This window comes from Bos grunniens, chromosome 10 (genome assembly GCF_055505025.1).
Source record: "Bos grunniens cultivar Pamir isolate PY7600 chromosome 10, Bosgru_T2T1.0, whole genome shotgun sequence".
NCBI lineage: Eukaryota > Metazoa > Chordata > Mammalia > Artiodactyla > Bovidae > Bos > Bos grunniens.
The window spans coordinates 44278953-44300399 of NC_141174.1; the positions used below are offsets into that span (position 1 = coordinate 44278953).

General features: G+C 42.0%; 1 protein-coding gene, 1 long non-coding RNA gene and 1 other non-coding gene across 3 annotated transcripts in view; 1 reads left to right on the forward strand and 2 right to left on the reverse strand.

Annotated features, from left to right (window-relative positions):
* LOC147364434 (uncharacterized) overlaps positions 1-2022 on the forward strand; it is a 154610-nt gene extending 152588 nt beyond the window's left edge. The window contains exon 5 of the long non-coding RNA XR_015134469.1: positions 1762-2022. This is a non-coding gene — a long non-coding RNA (uncharacterized LOC147364434). The remainder of the gene's footprint in view (positions 1-1761) is intronic.
* CYP19A1 (cytochrome P450 family 19 subfamily A member 1) overlaps positions 1-21447 on the reverse strand; it is a 51410-nt gene that overhangs the window by 18966 nt on the left and 10997 nt on the right. Inside the window, exons 2-3 of the mRNA XM_086320926.1 lie at positions 14786-14968; positions 11450-11600 (exon numbers count right to left, since the gene is read on the reverse strand). Coding sequence (XP_086177052.1) covers positions 11450-11600; positions 14786-14930 — 296 coding nt within the window. The 5' untranslated portion in view covers positions 14931-14968. The remainder of the gene's footprint in view (positions 1-11449; positions 11601-14785; positions 14969-21447) is intronic.
* On the reverse strand, positions 3367-3438 carry TRNAR-ACG (transfer RNA arginine (anticodon ACG)). The gene has a single exon. It is a non-coding gene; the product is annotated as a tRNA-Arg (tRNA).

Sequence of the window (21447 nt, forward strand, 5' to 3'; positions counted from 1 at the left end):
AGATATACCCATGTACTTGGATTGGAAGATTGAATATTGTTAAAATGATTATACTACCCAAGGCAATCTACAGATTCAATGTAATCCCTATCAAATTACCAATGACATTTTTCACAGAACTAGAAACTAAAAATTTTTTAATTTGGAAACACAAAATACCTTGAGTAATTAAAGCAATCTAGAGAAATAAAAATGGAGCTGGAGGAAGCAGGCTTCCTGACTTCAGAGTATACTACAAAGCTGCTGCTGCTAAGTCACTTCAGTCGTGTCCGACTCTGTGTGACCCCATAGACAGCAGCCCACCAGGCTCCCCCGAACCTGGGATTCTCCAGGCAAGAACACTGGAGTGGGTTGCCATGTCCTTCTCCAATGCATGATAGTGAAAAGTGAAAGGGAAGTCGCTCAGTCGTGTCCGACTCTTAGCGACCCCATGGACTGCAGCCTACCAGGCTCCTCCATCCATGGGATTTTCCAGGCAAGAGTACTGGAGTGGGGTGCCATCACCTTCTCCGTACTACAAAGCTACAGTAGTCAAAATAGTGTGATACTGGAATAAAAGTCATATGGATCAATGGAACAGGAGAGAAAGCCCAGAAATAAACCCATACACCTATGGTCAATTAGCTTATGACAAAGGAAGCAAGAATATACAGTGGAGAAAAGACAGTCTCTTCAATTAAAGTGGTGCTGTATACCTGATACTAACAAAACATTGTAAATCAACTATACTTCAATAAAAAATTTTAGGAGGACAAGATGGCAGAGGAGTAGGTGCACGTGGAGTACATCTCTCTTCACGGATACATCAGGAATACACCTTCAGACACAGAAATGCACGCAGAACACCAGCTGAGAGCAGACAAGAGTACCTGACCAGCATAAAATAATGTATGCTGCTAAGTCACTTCAGTCATGTCCGACTCTGTGAGACCCCAAAGACAGCAGCCCACCAGGCTCCCTCATCCCTGGGATTCTCCAGGCAAGAACACTGGAGTGGGTTGCCATTTCCTTCTCCAATGCATGAAAGTGAAAAGTGAAAGTGAAGTCGTTCAGTCGTGTCTGACCCTCAGCGATCCCACGGACTGCAGCCTTCCAGGCTCCTCCGTCCATGGGATTTTCCAGGCAAGAGTAATGGAGTGGGGTGCCATTGGCTTCTAGAACCATGCAAAACTCGCATCCTCAGCTGAACAATAGAGAGGCTGGCCCATCAAACACCTGATGTACTGAACTACAGAGTAGGATCCTACCCAGGGTGCCCCTTTAAGTGCTTGACATGCTGATCTACAGAGTAGGAGCCCAGCCATGTCTATGTGTCTGACGTGCGGAACAACAGAGGAGGACCCCAGGCAAGGGAGCCCTCTAAATGCCTGAATGGGCAGAACTATGGAGAAAGACTGGCCAAAGAGGCCTTCCAATTGCCAGTTACAAGAGGCTCAAAAAAAGACTCTGATAGGGCAAGAACTCCTGCAGTGGAGGCAGTCTGTGTCCCTGCACATTTGGCGCTGCCAGGGTCCCTGCAAGCCAAGCAGCTGCGCCACCTTCACACTCAACCCTTACTGGGGCAAAGCTGCCACAGGCAACAAAAGTCTTGTGTCTAAGCATGCAGGGTTGCTTTGGTCATGTCCAGCTCTTTGCGACCCTGTGGACTGTGGCCTGTCAGACTTCTCTTTCAGGGGGTTTCTACAGGCAAGAATACTGGAGCGTACTGGCCAATACTGGTTGCCATACCCTTCTAGAACTCTATATTTCCTTCTGTCCTAGCTGCCAACTCTCCTGAGCACCTGGTGCCGCCGGAACCCCTGCAATCCAAACAGCTGCTCCACCTCCACACCTGGCCCTCACAGGGACAGACTCAAGTCCTCCAGTGCAGCCTCCGGAGCAAACCCCAATGAATGACTCACATGCAGAGGTGGATATAAAACCACAGTTGAAACCCAGGGGCAGTGTAGCTAAGGAAGAAGACCCAAAACCTTCCCACCAGCTGTACAAGCTGCAGATTAAATCCACATGATCAACTAGGCAGACTCTGTGTCTGTGAAATATATAAAAGGTCATTGAGAGCTCCCACAAAAGAAAACACACTAGTTCTGATAGCTGTGGACATTGGAGAAAAGAACACACAGGAATAGGACCAGATTAGAATCTGAGCTGCCCCACAGCAGGTCCAGAGATCAGCACAGTGTGGGAGGGCATCCTAGGGAGGTGAGGCGGACTGTGACTCCCAGCGAGGGAAAGGACTCTGACAGCAGTGACTCAAGAAAAACATTTATTATTCTTATGTTTTGATTTGTTCTGTAGATTCTTTGGATTTTTTTTTTTAATTTTCTTTTTTTTTTTTCCCCCTTCCTACCCCCCTCTGTTGTAGTTGTTGATTTTATTGACACTATGAAATCTAATTAAGCTTTTGAGCTTTTTTTTCTCAGTCACATTTTTTATTGTTGTTATAAACCTCTGCCTCTCCATTGGGTTTTTGCAGTTCTATGGAGTTTGCCTTTTTTTTTTTCTTCTTCCTTTTTTTCCCTCCTTTTATTAATTTTAATTTTTAAACCTATTATTATTTTTTCTACATTATCCCTTTATTTGCTTTTCCTACTGTTCTTTTCCCCTTGCAGTTAATCTTTAATGTATATAAATCTTCTTTATCTACCTCTATTTAACTTTGCATACCTATTCTTTCTTTCTTTTCTTTCTTTCCTTTCCTCTCAATGTATTTGTTAGTTTTGTTTCCATTGTTTTATTCCCCACTTGGCACTGTGCTTTAGTTTTGTTTTCCAGCTTGTGCTTTAGTTAGTTTTGTTCTTAACTGGTAGATATAAGTATTTCCTTTGTTCACCAGATCAATCTACTGTACTTTGTTTTTGTTGGACTGTTTTGATTTTGCTTATGGGTGTGTACGTATAGGTGTATATTCCATTATCATAATTATTATTTGCCTGATTTTGTAACTGTCATTTGTCTGGGGTTCATCTTTGGTTTCTCATTTTGGGGTATTTATTTTAATTTCACTTAATGCCATAACAAACCACTTGTGGAGTCTTCGTTCCTGACCAGAGATCAAGCCCTAAGCCTTTGGAGTGGGAGCACTGACTTCCAAGACCCTAGACTAAAGAGAACTAACCCTAGGGAGTATCAAATAGTGAGAACTCACACAAAGGACACCGCTGGAATACGAGACCTGGCATCACCCAGCCCCCACTAGCACCCTGTGCAGTACACCTCATCTACGTACATGTACGTACATGAAGTCGCTCAGTCGTGTCCGACTCTTTGCGACCCCATGGACTGTAGTCTACCAGGCTCCTCTGTCCATGGGATTTTCCAGGCAATAGTACTGGAGTGGATTGCCATTTCCTTCTCCAAAGGATCTTCCCAACCCAGGGATCAAACCTGGGTCTCCTGCATCGTAGACAGACGCTTTACCATCTGAGCTACCAGGGAAGTACACCTCATCTAAACAACAAACAAAGCAAAAATACAAACCCAGTCATCAGCAGACAGGATTACCACCTCACTCAGCCTTGCCCATCAGAGGGAAAAAAAAAATCTCAGCATAAATCTCACCCTATACAAAGCTTACACAAATCACTGGACCAACCTTAGGTCTCATGTACCACCTTCCACCTCCCTGTGCTAGCACAGCTGTTCCAAGCTTGTTACCCAGACCCCTCTGTAGGGCAGGACAACAGGCTCTTCAGATTACAGGGTTTATGTCACACAGTATTTATATGTGGACCACATGGCCAAGTGTAAATACATCTTAGTGACACATAAGCATAGCAGAGTGACTTTCCTCCTTATATGTTTCTGAAACTTCAAAAAATTTCCACTTGAGTATCTTCAAATTGACAGCCTTTTTTTTCACAGAGATAATCAGAAAAAAGAAGCAGAGTTTGGAAATTAAAAAGAGGGACAGAGTGGTGAGGAGAGAAGTAGAGGTTTTTTGCAGTGCAGCTGCTGGAGACATGAAGAAAGTCAGTGCAGGGTGAACCAGTATTAGTCTGTGCTTCAGCAGTATTTACAAGACAGAAGCCAGAATGTGTATAAAAGATGCCCACTTTGTGTGCTCTGGTGAGGAGCTGCCAGAGGCAGAGCTAAAATGATATAACCCTTAAATTTGGGGCTCAAGAGCCAATCTGCTCAAGTCTGCTAGGGAAGTTAAAATAGACCTTCTAGAGCTTTCCCACTATTCCATGTGTCCAAGGCCAGAGTGGAATTCAGAAGAGACACAGATCATGACATCAGAAAGGGATCAAACATTTGAGCAGAGGAATAAAGGAAAATATGCACGTTATAACAGGAAAGTAAATATATTTTTAAACAAAAATTTTTTTTTGATGTGGACCATTATTAAAGTCTTTATTGAATTTGTTACAATATTGTATCTGTTTTATGTCATGATTCTTTTGGCTGCAAGGCGTGTGGGATCTTAGCTCCCCTGTCAGGGATGGAACCCACACCACAGGCATTGGAAGGTGAAGTCTTAACCACTGGACTGCCAGTAAAATCCCTAGGATATATTTATAAACATCTTTTTGACATTGCAAAAGAGGGAGAATCTGGAATTTTTCTGGTGTGCAGGGGATAGAAGTTGGAAAGAATCACACAGTGCTCAATTGTGCAAATTCTAGACGCATAACTTATTTCTGATGTTAGCTTTACTTTAGATGTTATTTTCTCCCTTATTTTGGTGCTTAATATTGTACAGATTTTCATGTATTCACTACTACTTTGGCTCATCCTTCCTTCTATACTAAAATTCTGTTTCTCAACTGCAAATTCTCCTACTATGGCTGTTTTCTGAACAGACAACACTCAAAGATTGGGAGTGGCTACTATACCCTATGCATTTATTCTTCCAGTGGGCTAGAGTGGTCCTCTCGCTCCAAGTTGCAATTGGCTCCTGAAAGGATGACTTATCTCTAATGAGGTTGTTCAGTGAATGCCTGTGAGAACATATTGCCATAGAAGACCCTGGGCCAAAGGAGCTCAGCTCCAACTGAGTAGATTAGGTGGTGGGCTAAGTACTAGCCAAACCCACACATCTGTGATGGATTTCAAGATCCCATTTAAACTTTAAAAGAAAGCCCCTGAAATAATGGCAGTGCTATGAGATGAAAACAAAATTATCATATGAATGAATTTACTTGGTATATATTTTAGGAACAAAATCTTATTTTCAAACCAAAATACTCTCTAAGTCACATATATTCTTGATTTAATCCCAGATAATATTAATCAAATTATCCTAAGTTTTGGGTAAGTTTTTCTCTTCCTAGCAACTATAAAAGCAAAAAACCAAATATCCAGATGCTTCTATTTGTGTTTCAGGGAATTAGTTTAACCAACTAGCCAAATTTTGTCCTGTGTGGAAATGTCATGGTATAAAAGGACTGAAACTCTTATTAATTAAAAGATTTTAGGCCTCTAGCTTTCTCATCTTCCCCCTCCTCATTCTATAATTAAAGCAGAAAGCAAGCAATTTATTTCCTCATTATTCACAAACTAGTATACACATTTTAATTAGGAAACAGGCAGAACAGTATTTTTCTACTCTGACTCCTAGAGCTTTGGCATATTTCATAAAAGATATTGGTCTTTCCATATGTTTTGAGGAACTACCTCATCAATTTAAAAAAAGAGAGTAAGAAATCCCAAATCAATCCAACTAAATGCCGGTTAATAAAGAGCTACCATTTAAAGGCAATGTGTTCTTTAAGGGGCACCAATATCTTACTTATCCTGAGACAGAGGCTCTGACTTGGCAAAGAATGCTTCCCAGGTAGTGTTAGTGGTAAATAACCCACCTGTCAATGCAGGAGATACAAGCTATCCCTGGGCTGGGAAGATCCCCTCAGGGAGAGCATGGCAACCCACTCCAGTATCCTTGCTTGGAGAATCCCATGGACCAAGGAACATGGCGGGCTACAGTCCATAGGGTCACAAAGAGTCAGACATGACTGAGCAGCTTAGCACGCACATGCAGGCAAGACAGAGGTGATACACACAGCAAGGAAAGTGTGACTAAAGACAAGCAGTTTAAAACAAGATCACTTATCAAAAGTAGGCTGGTCTTATCTAACCAGAGTAAATCAGGAGAGCGAAGAAGGGAAGGTTGGTGAGGCGCTAAGGACCTCAGCCCAGAGCTCTCCTGACATTTAGGAGGACAGAGGAGACCTCCTTCCCATAATTGTACCGGCTGTAACACTAGGTAAGGGGGATGTTACATTGATTGACTGACTGAGAGAGTGAGGGCCTCTCACCACTGAGAAGAGACCAGAGTCCCCAAGCTCAGAAAGGATACTGGGTAGTTTAAGATGCCTGGTCCCTGGAGTTGTTATTCTTCTCAAAACATGACCGAAGTCAAAAGCTATCTCCAAAGAAGGCAAATGTTTTGTCTCTTCAGAATGAAAAGTAGTCAGGAAGTCAGTTTAGGTGGTAAAAAAGAAATTTAGGTGGTTAAAAAAAAAAAAAAGATCTCCCTTCTGAGTTTAAAGAACTCACAGACCCATGGTGAGGTTCAAGACTGATGAGTACTAGAAATATGGGGAGATAATCAATGGAACAACTGGTACCAAACATTCAAAAACACTTGCTTCCTGTACACCTGTTCTGTGCCTGTCACTCACACTCCATTAGTCTTACCACATTTTCCCTGTCCTTTGCCCTCTAATAATCTTATGCAGCTCTAATACTGAGGTCACTGCAAGAGAAAATGAATATAACAGAGACCTGACTGCAACGACCCTAAGCTGATCAGATTTAGTATTCATAATATGGGACCACCTTCCCTGGGCTCCCGATTATGATGCAATATGAAGTATCTAGGACTAAACAGGAAAATACTCTTACAAAACAGTTAATCTGAATTGAATTGAGCTTATAAACCTAGTGTTCAGTTTATAAGCAATACCAGGAATAGAAGAGTATGTTCAATGACACCATAATGAGACAATGAAAGGCATATGGAATGTGGGGCATCCTGTAAGACAACTGACATGGTTTCTTCAGAAGGTTAAGGTCAGGGGACAAAAAGTAGGGAGATTGTTCGGAGATTGTTCTTCTAACGTTCTTGTTCATTTGAACTTTTCTTACTAAAAAGTTGGGAAAATATTTCTTGTTTATCATTAAAGTCTCTGCCTGTCATGCATCCTCACCTCCTTGGACCTCTACTTACTTTGTCCTCGTTCCCTGGTAAAATCTCAACCCTGCTAAAGCCAACTCTTAGATTAGTCTGCTTGCACCTGGCAGCTGAATGGGGCCAGGGAAAAACCATAGATGCACAAAGACACACACACACACACACACACAGAAGGAGTCTCAGTTAAATTCAAATGGGCCCATGGTGCAGTTGCCCAATCTAGTACATTTCCTGAGTCCAATCATGCTCTTGTCTCCTCTATGACTGTTATATCCTGCCTCCTCTCTTCACTGTTCTACTTCCTCACCTTTAATCTCAACTACAGACTTGATTGGGTCAGGAAGATCCCCTGGAGAAGGGAATGGCTGCACATTCCAGTATTCTTGCCTGGAGAATCCCATGGACAAAGGAGCCTGGCAGGCTACAGTCTATAGGGTCGCAAAGAGTTGGACACCACTAACACACACATAGAGGCTTGATTTCCTATTTTAATGAGAAAACAGAAGCAAGTCCAACCATCAGGATCAGTGCCATATGTTCAACTTCACTTCTGTTACTGGGGATGAACTTCCATGTCCCTATTCAAGGCCAATTCCACATGTCACCTGAACCTCTTTGTCATCTCACCTGGCACACTCCTCCTTTCTGCTGCATCGATGGTTTTCCTCTGTGACTCTTCATTATCATCAAAGCACACATGTCATAGTATCTTGTATCTTAGCAAACAAAAAGACTTGGACCAAATACCCCTTTCAACCTTATTCTATTCCTCTGCCTCCTTTAGGACAAACTCCTTGAAGAGTTTGTACCTGCCACCTCCAATTCTTCTCTCCCATTCTCTACAGTGGCCACATTTTGCCCCCAGAACTCCACTGAAACTCCCCTTGTCAAGGTCACCCTTAACCTCCCTGGTGCTAAATGCAATGCTCACATCTCTGTCTAGTCTTGTGGCACTATCTGGATACTTGACAGTTCCATCCTCCCTGCCACGCATTCCTCATCTTGCTTTCAGACCACCACACTCTCCTGGTTTTCCCTTTTCTGTCTGGCTCTCCTCCTCAGCTCCTTTGCTAGTTTATGACTACAGTAGAAGGTCTGGATGGTCAGAACTTCCTTCTTAATATCCCATTCAGTGGTACTAGGCAAGTCAAGTCAACATATCTGAAATGGAATCCTGATTTTTCCCCATCCGAAAGATGTTCCACCCACCTCATCTTTTATACAGCACATATTTACCTGATAATAGTGTGGGTTTGCCATCTTGGTTTGCCTGGAACTATCTGAGTTTTACCATAAAAATCCCACAACATGGGGATAAATTTATGCACTATTAAAACAGATATATAAACACTATAACAATAGTATTTAAACTGGTAGCAGATGGGCCAATTTGACCCCTGTTAGCGTATTAAGTGCTACTCCCTTATTGATGCTACCCATGTTCTTCTTTTTGATATTCTTGCAAACACCAATATATACTTAGGGCACGAAGTGTCTGTGGCCCCTCATTATTTACAGCACCCCTGCCTGGGGAACTGTGCACACTTTACCTACAGATGATCAGATGCCCTCCCCCCGCCCCCCCCCCCCAGCTGCTCAGGCAGAAGCCCAGCAGCCCTGGTGCCTGACTCTCCCCCACCCAAAGTTCTGCAGCCCCAACCACTTCAGAACTAAGCTGAATTGAAAAGTTGGGCCATAATCTCAGCACAGTTGTAATGATGACAGATATCAAACTTTCTGAAGAGAAAAGACCTGGCATATTATTCAAAGAAAAAGCTTTCTGGGGTCCAGTGGGGTCTCTTCAAGAGGTACAGGAAGTTCTGGAAGGATCTGAAGAGCAGCGAGGGAAGGAGATGGGGACAAACACGTCCTATTCCTGTGGGGAGCTCAGCCCTTAACAACAAAATCGAGCGGCTCAGAGGCAATTATAGAGAACACAGAGACTCCAACCAGAGAAGAGCCTGTGAGGACAGGACTAGGGAAGAACGGGGAGAGCAGAGATGGAGCTGGGCACAGGCAGAAGGCTGTTTGTGTCCTCAGTGTGAAGGAAGCACCTGACAGTTTGAGGGTCAGTAAGGTCACATTCCTGTAAGGTGCAGACTGGTCAGATGGCACGTGCTGTGACAAGGATCCTGTTTCAGGAATTGCCTGTGAGGCTCCTGGGCATTATTCTGGGGATCTGAGTATCTACTGTCTATGAGCTGTTTCTGTCCTGGTCATCTGATCCTTTCTCAGGTGCTTCATTCTTCCCTCCAGGTCTAGTCTTGCACCTCCATCACCTGACCTAGACCTTAGAGGGAGAAAATTAGATGAATCCACTCCAACCTGCTTCAGCATTTCCCCATACTGAAGGGAAAAGCCCTCTGTCCTGGGAGCTTCTTACCTCCTCTCCTCCCTCCAGTCTGCAGCATATTGGAATTACCTGGAGGGCTCTAAACACCATCAATGCCTGGGTCCCCCCATCAAGAGACTATAAAAGTTGGGATGTGACCTGGGCATTGGGATGTTGAACAGCCCCCTGGGTGACTTTGATGTAAAGCCAAGACAAGAAGCACTGCTCTAGATCCCGGGCTGCAGGTGTCATCCTTTTGGATAAATATCCTGTGGGTCCCTTCACCTGTATCTGAGGGACAGGCAGATGCTGACTTGAGGAGGGCTGGAAGGCAACTTGCTGCCCTGGGAGATCAAAGAGCAGGAGGTAGTGTCCCAGTCCCCCAAGCTCAATAGTCATCTGTTCCAGGACAATTTTGAGACTCAAAATTGGCTGCAAAAATGAGTGAAGTAATGATTCTGAAAGTGAGAACATGTCAAATTCATTTAAATTTGGCTAAGCAGAGCTCAATACACCAAGAGGAGTAGAACCTAAGAGCACCTATATTCTCACCATTAGAGCAGTGAGTCTCAAACTGGAGTGTGCCTCAGAATGACCTGGAGGCCTCATGGACAAAGATCCCTGGGCCCCGACCCCAGATTTTCTCATTTAGAGTGTCAGGGAGGGACCAAGGATGGAAAGCCAGATGTGTCTACTGCTGGTCAGGGGACCACAGTCTGAGAACCACTGTACTGGGGTGTTTGACTTTAACCCAGTGAAATGACATTTCCACCCAAAATGACATTTCCGCTGAAGCTGTATAAACATGTTTAGTTATATAAACATGGTCTGTCTTAGTTACTATTAAGACTCTTACAACAGCAAACTGAATGAAATGGGAAAACACCCAGGCAACGATTGAGGAATTAGTTTGGTTCAAAATAACATTCTTGGATAGGTAGAAATATTTGAAAGGATAACATATTTTTCTCCCCTCCTCCCTTCTTTCAAGTATTTGGTTCAAAGTATTCAGGCTTTGTGTTTACCATGGTATTTTCAGAAATGATGTATAATATGGCATGAAAAAAAGCCAATGTAGTTTCCAGAAATGCTTCACTTATTTCTGGGCAATAGTCTATGTATCTGAAGAAACAATTCTAATAAATAAGTAAAATACCCTGGTCAGTCTTAGTTTCTGAGTAAATCTTTGTCAGGGATTATAAATATAAAATCTCATTAATGAGACATTCTGGCAGTTAGCTTTGCTAAATTCTAGCAAAGTAGCTGAACATCTATGATATGTGCTTTATTTTAAATGCTTCATTTTCTATGATCAGTCAGTAAGAAAACTAATATTTCACAAAGCTAGTTCTTTAGTTGATCCATATTTTGTTAACACTGAAGTGAACTCAGTCTACCAGTTATCTGGAAAATGTAATGGAGCAGAAGAATACCATTGCTTTTACCAGCACACTGACAGTCACTTTAGGACAGCAGCATTCTGTAAAGAGAAGAACGCCTTCTTCGTCTGCTGTCTACCCTCCTGTTGGCATTAGAAACACATCAGCAAATTGATGCAATCAGAATTCCGCTCCCCTCAGGTATTTGTTTTTTTATTACTATTTGTTCATTTGTTTTCATGCTTACTTCTACAGTTAAGACCAAAATCTTAGGGAAGTATAAAAGATAACACCTCTCCTTCAAGTGTTTTGTCAAAACCAAATCCTCTGTATTCTAGGTTTCCACATTCCCTGCTCAGAGATATTTTGAATAATTTCCAGTCTTTCCAGAATTCATTATATATGCCTCAGGTTTCAAGCAAAACCCAATTATTCTGTTTGTCTCAAGTGTTAGATTTTTAACCTGGTAATCACTCATCTTTATTTAAGTAGTAAAGACATTGGAAACAAAGATGGCAAAATATCAAAATGAGTTTGCTTTTTAATAGGAAATATCCCAACCTTGATTTTTAAAGTATTTCTCCAATTATTGAGACTTACTTGCTAATAATAAGGGTTTCCTCTCCACATACCCAGACTCTCATGAATTCTCCATACATCTTGTTGTAGTAATTGCAGGCACTGCCGATCCCCATCCAGAGGAACCTGCAGTGGGAAATGAGGGGCCCAATTCCCAGAAAGTAGCTGGGACCTAGGAAAGTCATCAGATCATAATCAGTATTTCAGCACTACTCAAAAGAGCAATTGTTTAAGATACTGTTGTTCTTGTTCCTATAAATCCAAATGTCCTTTTATATCTTCTGATCTATATGGGTGAGTCACACACACAAAATAATTAAAACAACACAAGTTAATTAACATGAGGCTCTTCACAGCTCTACAAGTAAAAAGTAGTCCACACCACACCAATTCCTTATGGTCTCAATCATTTCAGTCTGAATGGACTGGTTTAAGAAGAGAATCTTAAGCTAAACCTCATTAGACAAAACAAACCTGTGCACATGAATGTTCGTAGCAGCCTTGTTCACAATAGCCCCAAAATGAAGACACCCCAAATGTCTATTAGCAGTAGAATAGGTGACTAAACAGTGAGGTGTTCATGTAACTGCATACTATATGAACTGCAGCTGCATGCCACAACCTGAATGAAACCTACAGGCAAAAATGTAAGGAAAAAACCAAGACAGAAGAATAAGGAATATAGGATTCCTATTGCTAAAACATGCAAGAGCAGGTAATACTGAAGGATATTGTTTAGAATATGAAATTAGGTGAAAAATCTATCAGAAAGCAGGGGAGTGATCATTATAGAATAGAAGGCTATTTACTTCTGGGGGTGACAGAGGGTATAACTGGAAAGGCACAAGAGGAGTTTCTGGGATCCTGCTAGCATCCTCCTTTTCGTTCTGATCTGTGATCACATGTTTATTTGTGCATTTTATGTAGAACAGATTTTTAACAGGCAAAAGGAAACTGTGTCACCATACCTTTTTCCCCAGCGCTCCCATAAAGAATGTGGTGCACAGGGCAGAGACAGGGTCTGGGGGAGAGGGCCCACGTGCAAGGTTAGACATCACCCTGTAACCTTGGGGAAGGGAGAGCTGCCAGGCGCCAGGTAACAGTAGTCTTGTCAGAGATCAGCGAACTGGCGCAGTTTCTCCAAATTGAAGCTTGCACATCACCAAGTAGGAATGATTCCTCTCCAACCCTCACGGCCCTCCCTGGCACTATGTCCTCTGCCTATGTGGGTTACCTCTCACACTCCTGGACCCCCTTCCCCATGACCTGATAATACGGGGCCTCTCAGTAAATGTGAGTTGAGGAAGCTTCAATTTGAGTCCCAGCTTCGTCGTCTACTAGCCATGGACATCTGGCCTCTTTATGTCTCAGCTTTTTCATCTGCAAAGTAGGGATCAACACACTTACCTCACCAGAGTGCCCAGAGGTTCACAGGAGAAAGTGGGTGTGAAACTGCTTTCAAAATTTTTAAACTGAGGGATTTGGCTCACTGTACCTTCTCAACTCTTTGGCTCCACTGACCCCGAGATTCTCCATATGCATAAAACTCAGAGCCCAGAGAGCTGATGATTGGAGGGATCTGGCCTAGAGGGTTCTAGAACTAGAGAGTTCTAACCAGACCTCACCTTTCCCCAGGGAAAGCATGGAACTATTCAATAGAAGCTCCCTAGTAGCAAAATGAACATCCATCTGGGATTTAGGACTTCCTGGTGGTCCCCCTGCTCCCCCTATTCCCACTTGCCTTCCAGCTGAGATGCTGGCAAGCCCTTTCTCTTCTGGGGCTTTAACCCCTCACCTATGAACAGAAGAGATTGGCTCCACAGTTACTCATACCGCCTGGACCAGGCAGAGGCTGTCTCTGGTGCTCAATTTCCCTTTCTTTCAAATGAAGGGGTTGGGCTCCATTCTGTGGCTCTCAACCCTGAGTGCTCAGGAAAACCACCTGGGAAATGAAAAGTCCACGTGAGGACCCACCTCAGGCAGGGCTGAGAATGACAGCACTGTGTGATAGTGTCACAGACTGTCAGCGTGTGACAGCCTGATATCCCCAGCCCAGAGGTGGTAGACAGAGGAGCTGCCCCTTTCTGGCTCCTGGTCCAGAGCTTCAGGGATGCTCATTCTGTGCTTGCCTCCCCCCACCTGCCCAAAGGTCCAAGGCAGTTCTACCATCACCTGCAACGCAAACCTCTGGGGCGACTTGTTAAAAATAGCCCCTCCCTCCCCTCTACCATTCATGGACCCTGACTTGGGTGCCCACTGGGGGAAGAGAATCCAGTGAGAAAGGGGCAGTGACGGAGAAGGGGTTCATTGAGCTAAAGACCATGGAACAGTCTTCCTTCAGACCCCTATCAGGGAGTAGAGAAGAAAACCAACTAAGCATTCCATTACATTGGGCATTTAAAGTAACCTAAAATACCAGGCTGAATCAAACAGAGAGACAGGCCGTTCTCTCAAAAATGATAAAGAAACCAGACCCAGGGCATTTTGCAGCAGCCCTACACTCCCACTTTCCATCACTGTGCAAAGAGGCCCACACTTGAAAGTGTGTAATGAGTATGCTCTTGAAATAAAGCCTTATCAAGTATCTTATGGGACTGGAGACAGATGCTTGCTGTGAGGAATTTTCCCTGAAAATTAAAAAGCAATCTGATATTTCTGAGAATTCTGAGTTAGTATGACAGTGTAGAGTGATGGTGTTTCTACTGGAATTATCTGGATAACTATATTATGCTCTACTTTTGATTGGTCCACAGAGCTTGTGAAGATGTTTTTAGGTTTTCAAGGCAATGATAGTGGTCCCCCATTTTTCTTCCACTATCCAGGATCCATCCAGCTCTTATGTTGGCATCAACATCACCACCTTATCCAAGAATAAAAGAAAATAAAGAATGGGATAAAGAGAAGGAATAAGTTTGAGAAGGGAGAGGGCAGAGGACATGGCTGAGGCAAAGTGGGAATGAGACAGAAATGGGGACAGAAGGCATTCCAGAGACATTTTCACCTTCAGAGCAAAATTGGAACGAATTTGAATCAAAAGAAAAATAAGTTCCTGGAATTTTACTTTGCTGTCCCCATCTTAAACTTATTTTAAAGGATACTTGTGCCAAGTCTATTTTACCAAAGTAAAGTGTAGCCTGGAAGAGATTATCTGAGGTATTGTTTTAATGTTGTCATTAAACATGTGCAGATAATTGGCTAAACATTTTTTCACCTGAGTCCTCATTTGCTTACATGCTGTGGACTTCAGCCAGCTCCCCAGGTTTACTCTTTGTCATTTTGTAGAATCTCCTTTACCCTCGTGGATCAAAAGCCCAAGGAAACAATCTCTTTAGATACAGAAATAGACGACTACCTTACCTGGTATTGAGGATGTGTCCTCATAATTCCAAACCAAGAGAAGAAATCCAGTGAGCAGCAGGATTGCAATGCTGGCAATAGGCACAACTTCGGACACCATGCTGGTGACGTTGTAATGCCTTGGGTTCAGCACTTCCAAAAGCATTTTGTTTTACTTGATCTCAGGGGAAGTAATTTAAAGTCCTGTGGAGATCAGAAGAGTGGAAAAATTAGAAAATCCCCAAAATGTACATTTAGGACTCCTGTTGCTTCAGAGGATGCTGTACCGTAGAGATTGGCACTTTGTTTTATAATATGATTGGACACTTAGACAAGACAAATTTATAGTCACGAGTCAAAACAAGCAAGCCCAAGAGAGATCTTTTGGCTTGAAGTGCAGCATTTCTGACCTTGGTAGAGTCTCAGGTTTGTTTAGACGCTTGGTCTGATAGAACCTTATCACCTTGCCCTTGAGTGGGTAGAGTGACTGAGTTCTCAATTAAGAGCCAAATTTCATACCAAAATACATGAAAATGCAGCTCATTCCAGAGGTGGAGTCATTCTGTGACTTCATCAGCAGTTTCTGTTTAGGCAATATTTTTCCCCCCGAAGCCAAATACATTTTTTAAAGCACAATCCCCAACTACCTTGCTTGCTTGGGATTACTTCCCCCATAGGGTAGGCTTCTCCAGTCAGAAGGTATTTCTCAGGCATCACTGAGGCATTCTCAGAGCCTCCCATAAATTGTCTATTGAATTCAACAGGACAATCTTTTCCTATTGGCTTTAATAAAGCTTGAAAACCTCTTGCACCATGTGCTGCTTGAAGCAGTACACATTGGACTATGACAGAGGTGGTAGGATAGAAGAAGAGGAGAGAAAGAATAAAAAGAGAGGAGGAAAAAGAGAAGTGGGGAAGCAGGAAGAAAAGAGATGGCTTGGTTGATACCACCAGCAGTAGGCTCGGATGCCACCCAGCCACCAAGCTCTCCACAGCAGCTAATCTCCTGTACAGGATAATTTTCAGTTTGATTTTCTGGTTCTGATGTGGTTTTCTCTTTCCTTTTTCCTCTTGGAGAGCATTTTTTTTTCTGCTTTATTGAGTTGTAATTGACATACAGCAGTATATAATTTTAAGGTGTACAATATAATGATTCGACTTACATGCATCCTGGAATGATTATAAAATGAGTTTAGTGCTGATCTATCATCTTATACAGATACAACACTGAAGAAATAGAAAAATAATAGTTTTCCTTGTGATGAGAACACTTTGGACTTAGTCTCTCAATAATTCATATATAAGATGCACAGTGTCGGTTATCTTTATCATATTGTCTTTATCTTTCCTAGTACTTATTTACCTAGTACTTATTACTGGAAAGTAAAAGTCACTCAGTCGTGTTCGACTCGTTGCAACCCCATGGACTATACAGTCCATGGAATTCTCCAGGTCAGAATACCAGAGTGGGTAGCCTTTCCCTTCTCCAGGGGATCTTCCCAACCCAGGGATTGAACCCAGGTCTTCCGCATTGCAGAAGGATTTTTTGCCAGCTGAGCCGCAAGGGAAGCACTTATTTATCTTATTACTGGAAGTTTGTACCTTTTGACCACCTTCATTTAATTCCCTGCCCCGCCCCCCCACCAGCTTCCACCCTTTGCCTCTGGCAACCACATATTTGATTTCCTTTTCTATGAGTTTGTTTTTGAGGTTTAATTGAAGTACACCACCATTTTGGTTCTTGGTACACATGGCATAGTGATTTGGTATTTCTATACATTTCAAAATAATCACCATGATAAGTCTAGTGGTTATCTGTCACCACAGAAAGATATTATGTAATTATTACTGTGTTCCAACACTGTAAAGTTCATACCCATGACTAGCTTATTTTGTGACTAAAAGTTTGTGCCTCTTAATCTCCTTCAACTATTTCCCTCCCCCAAACCCCTCACCTCTGGCAACCCCTATTTGTTCTTTGTATTTATGACTTTGTTCACTTATGGTTGTTCATTTGTTTTGGTTTTTAGGTTCCACATATAAGTGAAATCATATATAGTATTTGCCTTTCTCTGTCAGACTTAGTTCATTTAGCATAATACCCTTTAGGTCCATCTATGTTGATACAAATCGTAATATTTCACTCCTCTTTATGTCTGAGTAATGTTTCATTTTATACACACTCCCCACATCATCTTTATCCATTCATCTGTTAACGAGCTCTTAGATTGCTTCCATATCTTGGTTATTGTGAATAATTCAGCAAAAAAATAGGGGTTCCTGTATCTTTTTGAATTAGTGTTTTCATTTTTTCCCATAAACACCCAGAAGTGGAATTGCCGGATCATAGATAGTTCTATTTTTAATTTTTTGAGGAAGCTTTGTACTTTTTTCCAGAGTGGCTATAGCAATCAACATTCCCACCAATAGTGCACAAGTGTTCCCTTTTTCCCACATCCCCACCAAAACTTATTTGTTCTCTCTTTGATAATAGCTATTCTGACTGGTATAAAGTGATATCTCATTGTGATTTTGATTTGCATTTCCCTGGATAATTAGTGATGTTGAACATGTTTTTATGTGACTGTTGGCCATCTGTGTATCTTTGGGAAAATGTCTATTCAAGTCTTCTGCCCATTTTTAAATTGGGTTGTTTTTTTTGATATTGAAAAGAGTTCATTATATATTTTGGACATTAACACTGTTGGACATATCATCCTCTCCCATTTAGTAGATGATCATTTTGTTTTGTTGATAGTTTCCTTAGCTGTACAAAAGATTTTTTCACTGTATTCCCATTTATTTTATTTTGTTTTCCTTGCCTGAGGAGACATATCCCCTAAAATATTGCTAAAACTGGTGTCAAAATCTGTATTTTCTTCTAAAAGTTTCAGGTCTTACATTGACGTCTTTAATCTAGTTTTAATTTTCTTTCGTATATGGTCTGAGTGGTCTAGTTTGATTCTTTTGTGTGTAGCTGTCCAGTTTTCTCAGTACCATTTATTGAAGAGGTTGTCTTTTCCTCATTGTTGTAGATTACATGCCCATATCAGAAATGAGTCATTTCTGCATTTTCCACTCTGTTCCTTTGATCCATGTGTCTGATTTTGTGCCAGAAGTATACTATTTGGATGATTATAGCTTTGTTTCAAATCATGGAGTGTGATACCTCCTGTTCTTCTTTCTTATGATAGTCTTGGCTAATGGGGGTCTTTTTTGTTTCCATACAAATTTTAGAATTACTCGTTTAGTTCTTTCAAGAATGTTATCTTTTGATAGGTATTTTATTGAATCTGTAGATTGCCTTGGGTAGTACGATCATTTAACAATATTAGTTCTTCCAGTCCATGAGAACAGTATATCGTTCCATCTGTTTGTGTCATCTTCAATTTCTTTCATCAGTGTCTTTATAGTTTTCCAAGTATAGGTCTTTTACCTCCTTGATTAGATTTATTCCAAGGTACTTTATTCTTTTTGATGTTATTGTGAATGGGATTATTTTTTAAATTTTCTCTAGTAGTGTGCCTTTTATTGTATAAAAATGCAATATTATTAAATATTAATATTAATAAATATTAATGTATAGAAAGATTTCTGCATGTTAATTTTGTCTCCTGCAACTTCATTGAATTCACTGATGAGTTCTAGTAAATTTTCTGGGTGTGTCTTTAGGATTTTCTATGTGTATTATCAAGTCATTAGCAAACAGTGACAGTCTTACTTCTTCCATTCTAATGTAGATTCCATTTGTATCTTTTCCTTCTCTGTTGGCTGTGGCTAGGACTTCCAAAACTATGTTGAATAAAAGTGGTAAGAGTGGGCATCCTTGCTCCTGAACTTAAAGAATATTTCGGCTTTTCAACATTGAGTATGATGTTAATTGTGGGCTTGTTATATATGGCTTTAGTGTGTTATGTTCCCTCTATTCTCACTTTGTTGAGAGTTTTTTTTTTTAATCAAAGATGGATATCGTATTTTGTCAAAAGATTTTCTGCATCTATTGAGATGATCTTATGATTTTTATTCTTCAGTTTGGTAATGTGGTGAATCACATAGACTGATTTGCAGATATGAAACCATCTTTGCATCCCTGGTATAAATCCCACTTATTTATGATGTATGATCCTTTTAATGTATTGTCAAGTTTGGCTTTCCAATATTTTGTTGAAGATTTTTGCATCTATGTTCATCAGTGATATTGGTCTGTAATATTCTTTTTGTGTGTTATCTTTATCTGGTTTTGGTATCAGGGTGATGCTGGCCTTGTAGAATTAGTTTGGAAGTATTTCTTCCTCTGAAAAGTTTTGGAATAGTTTGAAAAGACTGTTAGATTATCTTGTGTTTGGTAGGATTCACCTATGAAGCCATCTGGTCCTGGACTTTAGTTGGGAGGTTTTTGTTTTTGTATTAGTGATTCAATTTCATAGCTAGTAATTGGTCTGTTTATATTTTCTATTTCTTATTGATTCAGTCTTGAGAGGTTGTAGACTTCTAAGAATTTGTCATTTTCCTCTAGATTGTCTACCTTATAGGCATATAACTGGTAGTAATCTTTTATGATCCTATGTATTTCTGTGGTGTCAGTTGTAACTTTTTATGGTTTTATTGATTTGGGTCCTCTTTTTTTTCCTTGATGTATGGCTAAATGTTTTCCAATCTTATCTTTTCAAAGAACTAGCGCTTAGTTTCACTGATCTTTTCTTTTTAAGTTTCTCTTTCATTTCTGCTCTTACCTTTATGATTTGCTTTCATTTTCATTTGTCTCCAGATATTTAAATTTCCTCTTTGATTTCTGTAGTGATCCATTGGCTGTTTAGTATATTGTTTAGCTTCTATGCATTTTTGTAGTTGGGTTCTAGGCTCATAACTTTGTAGCTGGAAAAGATGCATGATTTTATTTCAGTCTTCTTAAATTTACTGAGATTTGTTTTGTAGCATAGGATGTGATCTATCCTGGAGAATGATTTACATGCACATGCATCACTTTTCGATAGACCATTCTATACATCTATTAATTTATTCTGGTGTAATATGTCATTTAAAGCCAATATTTCCTTATCCATTTTCTGTCTAGATGGTCTGTCCTTTGATGTAAGAGGGGTGTTAAAGTCCGCTACGATTTTTGTATTACTGTCAATTTCTCTCTTTATGTCTGTTAATATTTCTCTTTATGTATTTAGGTGAGAAATAGATTTAAGGGTCTAGATCTGATAGATAGTCAAATCCTGACTTGGCTGGCTGAGAGTTGTCCTCCCAGGATGTCCTCCCAGGGTGTCCTCCCAAGGTGTCCTGGATCTGCTGTAGACCTGCTGTTAGCCAGGGCCAGAGCCCAGGGCATTCCTGGGTGGTGCCAATCTCCTGGTGGGTAGGTTGGGTCTTGACATAGCTGGCTCTGGGGCTACTGTGATCCTGGGTTGGTTGTTTTGCCTGCTGGTGGGTGGGCCCTGGGCTGGTGCCCAACCACCAATAAGGGCAGGTGCTGGCACTACTGCCAGTCCACTGATGGGCAGAGTCAGGTCATGGGTTCTCTGGCTGTAGGCCTAGGGGTTCCCATTTCTGGTGCTGGCACACTGGTGAGTTCACTGGATTGTGACACAGCCAGCTGCAGGTCCTTGGTGGTCCCAGAGCTCTGTCCGTCGGCCTGTGGGTAAAACCATGGCCCAGGGGGTCCTAGGGCTGTTGTCCACCCATTGGAGGGTGAAGTCAGGTCTTGAGGTTACTTCCAGCTCAGTGGTGGGCAGATCTGGTCTTCGGGGTCTTTGCCTGTAGGGCTTCAGGGGTCCCAGAGTTGATGCTGGCCTGTAGGTGGGCAGGGCTGGGGCCCAGGAGATCCCAGGGCTGGTTTCTCCCTGATGAGTGAAACTGGGTCCAGGGCTAATGTTGGTCCCCTGGTTGGGGGGCCATGTTCCAGGGTGTCTAGAGGCTCAGGGGTTTGTATATAAACAGGCCTGCTGGTAGGCTGGAATGTGTCCCCATCTAGCCTAGTCACCTGACGTGGGAGTTTCCAGGACTGGTATCAATGGGCTGGTGGGGATGAGCCAGGTCCTGACACTAATAAGCTAGATGGAGGATTCCAAAATGGTGCTTACCAGCAACAATATCCTTGTGGTGGGATCCACACCCCCAAATGGCTGCTGCTAGTGTCATCCTCAAATTGAGGTTCAGTTGCCTACTGATTCTGCAGGAGCATCTCTAAGATCCACCAGTGGGCCTGCTAGCTTTTGAATGACTGCTTCTGCCCTTGACCCTAGAGCACGTGAGGTTTTGTGTACACTTTTTAAGAGTGGAGTCTCTATTTCCCACAATCCTCTGGGGCTTCTGAAAGCAAGCCCTGCTTCTGCTGCTGCTTCAGTCATTTCCAACTCTTTGTGACTCTATGGACTGTAGCCCACCAGGCTCCTCTGTCCACAGGATTCTCCAGGCAAGAATACTGGAGTGGGTTGCCATGTTCTCCTCCAGGGGATCTTCCTAACCAGGGATCAAACCCACATCTCTTAAGTGTCCTGCATTGTCAGGCAGGTTCTTTACTACTAGTACCACCTGGGAAGCCCAAAAGCAAGCCCTACTAGCCTTCAGAGCCAAATGTTCTGGAGGCTCATCTTCCCAGTGTAGAACTCCCAGACTGAGGAGTTCTATGTGAGGCTGGACCCCTCATTTATTGGAGGCCATATCTGCAATTGTAA